A 3,907-nucleotide genomic window follows, 5' to 3' on the forward strand; every position below is an offset into this window, starting at 1 on the left:
TCATCATACGCACGACCTTCCTCAAGTGTCGAAGTACGCCCGGAACTTCTCCACCAGCCGCCAAGGGCTCGTCAGGGTTTTGTACAGATTTAAATGTGCAATAATGGAATAATATTCACGGATTTGCTTGTTTACCTTGCTTCTGTTTTGTGCTCTCAAAACATGCTTGTGCAGGTTCATAATCAGTCCATATCCGAGACAAAATTTGGGGAGGGTGTCTGATTTCATTGGATCTTTTACAGTGTTTCCCAAGTGGAATGAGCATAGAGCTAGATGTACCGCATTGCAATGTACTCCCTCAGAAAGGAAATATAAGAGTGTTTAGATCACTAGCTACTTTAGTGATTTAAATGCTCTTATATTTCTTCACAGAGGGAATACTAGACACTCTTTAGTGTGTAACTTCAGAGTAAAACTATCTGTTATGTGAGTGTAGAACATTTTTCATTTGCCCACATGGTAAAGTAGAACAAGAGACTGATGGCCCTTACGCAATTTCAGCTAGGCAAACCAGCAGCTGGTGTTCCGATGAGGAAGTTCTGATACACTGACTTCATACTTGATGTTTACAGAATTCGAAAGAGTCGTATGGCTCGTCATTGGAAGAGGCAACATTTGTTGAGTAGTAAAGCAGTTGCACACCTAGCATAGCTCTGGTATAAATACGAGTACAAATCGTTGGACAAAAAACATATAATAGCACTTAATTGGTGGCCAAGCAAAGCTAATTAACATAAACCTCATGACAAGGAAGCTAGTCTTGTTGGCATTCTAGCTAGTATATGTTGTTGAAGCAGGGCATGGATGGATGGATTCTAACTGGTTAGCTTGTCCCACCAGTCGACAACCCACTTCTTTGGTCGATGATGAGGTCCGTGTAGGAGCAAGAAGAGGCCGGCTGAGCCGACAAGGTCACAAGTAGCCACCCCCACAAACTTGTAGAAAGTATTGCGTCTTTCGGTACGTCGACAGAAACGCCTACGGTACAACAACACAATACAGATGAGATGAGTTCTCAAAGACCAGACCAGGCCAGATATATGTAATGTATAAATCTATTAGAGACAAATCTAAAAGCAAACAATACATAGTATGAATATGTGTAAATCCAAATAAATAATAAGTAGATAGATAGTGCAGCAGCAGTAAGTAGGGAGTAGTTGTTACCAGGCTGGGTCGTATGGTCTAGGCTGGATTTGTGAGGAGAGGCGCTGCGAGAGGAGCAAGTGCTTCCGTTTCATGCTGTGGGGAACGTTGTAGTTGCTATTGAGGTCAATGACCATGTCGAACAGCTCCTCCTTGGTCTTGTCGATTTGCGCCGCGCGGGTCGCCACCTCTCTCATCTCCTCCGCGGTCGTGTGGGCGAGGCGCCGCCTTGCCTCCGCCACAGGCGTCCGCCGGAGAAGAGCGCCGCCGCCGAGCCTCATCGCCGCCGCCATCGATTTCTTGTTCTGCTTCTGCCGGGTCCTCTGGTCTGGTCTGGTCTGGTCTGGTCTGGTCGATCTATATATATCAGATCAGAGGAAATAGGGATGATGCTTAATCAGAGTCCGTCTCCACCACGAAAACGGGACAGATCGAGTTACCTCGAGGATCAATCTGGGAGATCGATCGATCGATCGATTGACGATTAGGGTTCCTTGCTCGCCGCGGTTAGCTGTTTTCCCTTTTTCTTTTTCTTCTTGTGGGAGGGCCTCTTCTCTGGGTTGGTTATACACCAGCACAAGGCCCGGCCCACGTGCACGATCCACCTTTTTTTTTTGGGTAATAGCACCCCGTCCTAGACCTTGTCCTGACGGTTTGGTCCTAAAACCTGCAAAACGTAATTATTTGGTCCTAAAACTTGTCACATATGTGCACATTTGGTCTTGGGCCAATTACGAGCAGCCAAGTGGAGCCAGCTGGGCCGAGCCGGTCAGCGCTATACTTTTTGCATTTAGCCCCCTGCCGTTCCTAGATTTGAACCTACATGACACCTCGTGGCCGTCGAAGGATATACCACTTGAATTGATTTTGTCTCCCTCAATCATTCGCTCGGTCGTCCACTTCTCCTTTGTCTGGGTGTCGCCGTCCGCTCTCATTGGCTGCTACCTTACGTCAGCATCCATGGCGACGTCACCGGAGCTCACCACCGGTCTGCAGCCGCCTCCTTCCGCTCACCAAGTTCGCCCGCACGGTGTCTTCCCCTCCCGATTTTGGTGCGTCCTCCTCCTCTGCTTTGTTCCTCCGCTGCATTCCTCCTCCTCCAGTGTTGTCCGCACCACCGACAGACCGGTCTGTTTGGAGAGCGATTCAGGTCTGTATGGTGGAAGCTTGTGGCTATAGTGCTTCCCGCGACGTAAAGCAAGTGCTTTGGGCGGTGATTTCAGTGAAGGGTTTTGGGCTGTGAGGTTGGGGATTTCGGCCAGAAGCTAGGGTTCTTATGTTGCATGTTATTTCGGCCAGAAGGTAGGGTTTTGCGCAGTATGTGCAAATAGCTTGGCAATGCGTGTGCAATTTGTCTTAGGGTTTTGTTCTAGGATTCAGATTCACCAGGCAATGTAGTGCTAAAAATCTGAATTTTGTAGTTCAACCAGGCAATGTGGGGCATAGCTTCACATCATTTGCGCAATACTACTGAATAAGTAGTTTAGTAATGCCACTACATGAGTACTTTACTAAATTTATTCAGTTAACTTCAAGGTGCAGTTAACTGAATTTATTCGGTTAACTCTGTTTGTGCAGTTCATTGTTAAAAAACCAGTTAACTAGTGTTTTTTGAGTTGTGTTGATGCTTGTGCATACATTCTGCACTTTGTGGCTGCAGTTTGTGATGCAGCAATGGGACAAAGTGTGGATGCTCCTTTATTTAGACTAGAACTGGAGCTTGGTGGACTTTTCCGTGGAGAAAGAAATAATATGGAGTACTTTAATCCTTCTGTGGAGGTGCTTGACTATGTTGATACTGGCACATTCTCATATGCAGCCATTGAAGAGCACCTAATATGGTTGGGATATCCTGTCAATGAGCACATCATTTATTGGTGCAGACCTGAGAAAACAATTTCAGATGTGATGGTGAGAATTGGAAGTGATGAGGATGTGTGACAAATGACCAGAGCTAGTGCTCAGCATAAGGTGCTTGCAATCATGGTTGACCATTCAAATTTCATCACTAATTTCAGGGAAGATTTGATATGTACAATGCTATCACTTCAGAGTCCTGTCAGAATGGCCAACTCAAATGTTGTTGCAGCCAGTGTAGCATCTTCTCATAGCCTCATTTCAGTCAATGTTGAAGATCCAATTTCAGTGGTTGCAACAGATGAAATGGAAGCAGAGAACTTGCTGACTAATGAAACAAAAGTAGAGACCTTGCTAACTGATGGCGCAGAGCCTAATTTCAAGTCTGAGGGTGTAGTGCTTTCAGACTCAGATTTCAGTGACAGTGATTATGACATAGATGATGATCTTTATGAAGACAACGTTGACTTTGATGTTGATGAAGAAGCTAAGCAAGAGGAGGAAGAGGTGGAGCCTGACTATGTACTTGAAGATGAAGATCTGAACCTCTCCATTAAAGAAAAAGAGCAACTTAAGTACAAGTTCAAAGCTTTCAATTCCAAGGTGGACATGAAATCCCCTCTATTTAAAGTAGGGATGGTATTTGCTGATGTGGTTGAGCTGAGGAAAGATCTTACTGCATATTCAATAAGGAATAGAGTACAAATCAAGAAGATGAAATGACAAGATAAGATTAGAGGCAGCTTGTCAGAGAGGTTGCCCATGGCTGCTTTAGGATGGCAATGACAACATGACTGGAGGATTTGTCATCAAGGCCTACTATGGGGAGCATATGTGCCGGAAGAAATGGAAGTTAAAGGATTTGACAACTAAATTCATGTGCATGTTTTTCATGGATGAGTTC

General features: G+C 45.2%; 1 protein-coding gene across 3 annotated transcripts; it reads right to left on the reverse strand.

Moving 5' to 3' along the window:
• Window positions 1-529: 529 nt before the first annotated feature.
• LOC123179720 (uncharacterized) lies at window positions 530-1,736 on the reverse strand. Of its 3 annotated transcripts, none has more exons than XM_044591593.1 (3): window positions 1,587-1,736; window positions 1,168-1,494; window positions 530-978 (listed from the first exon to the last, which is right to left on the reverse strand). In XM_044591593.1, exons 2-3 carry the CDS (start codon window positions 1,437-1,439, stop codon window positions 816-818), a joined length of 435 nt encoding a protein of 144 aa, XP_044447528.1. In that variant the 5' UTR covers window positions 1,440-1,494; window positions 1,587-1,736; the 3' UTR covers window positions 530-815. The 3 variants fall into 3 exon arrangements, with proteins under 3 accessions (XP_044447528.1, XP_044447527.1, XP_044447529.1); XM_044591592.1 differs by having other exon boundaries at window positions 1,168-1,503; window positions 1,587-1,732; XM_044591594.1 differs by having other exon boundaries at window positions 1,168-1,489; window positions 1,587-1,657.
• Between the last annotated feature and the right edge of the window lie 2,171 nt (window positions 1,737-3,907).

The sequence above is a fragment of the Triticum aestivum genome, chromosome 1D (genome assembly GCF_018294505.1).
Source record: "Triticum aestivum cultivar Chinese Spring chromosome 1D, IWGSC CS RefSeq v2.1, whole genome shotgun sequence".
Classification (NCBI taxonomy): Eukaryota; Viridiplantae; Streptophyta; class Magnoliopsida; order Poales; family Poaceae; genus Triticum; species Triticum aestivum.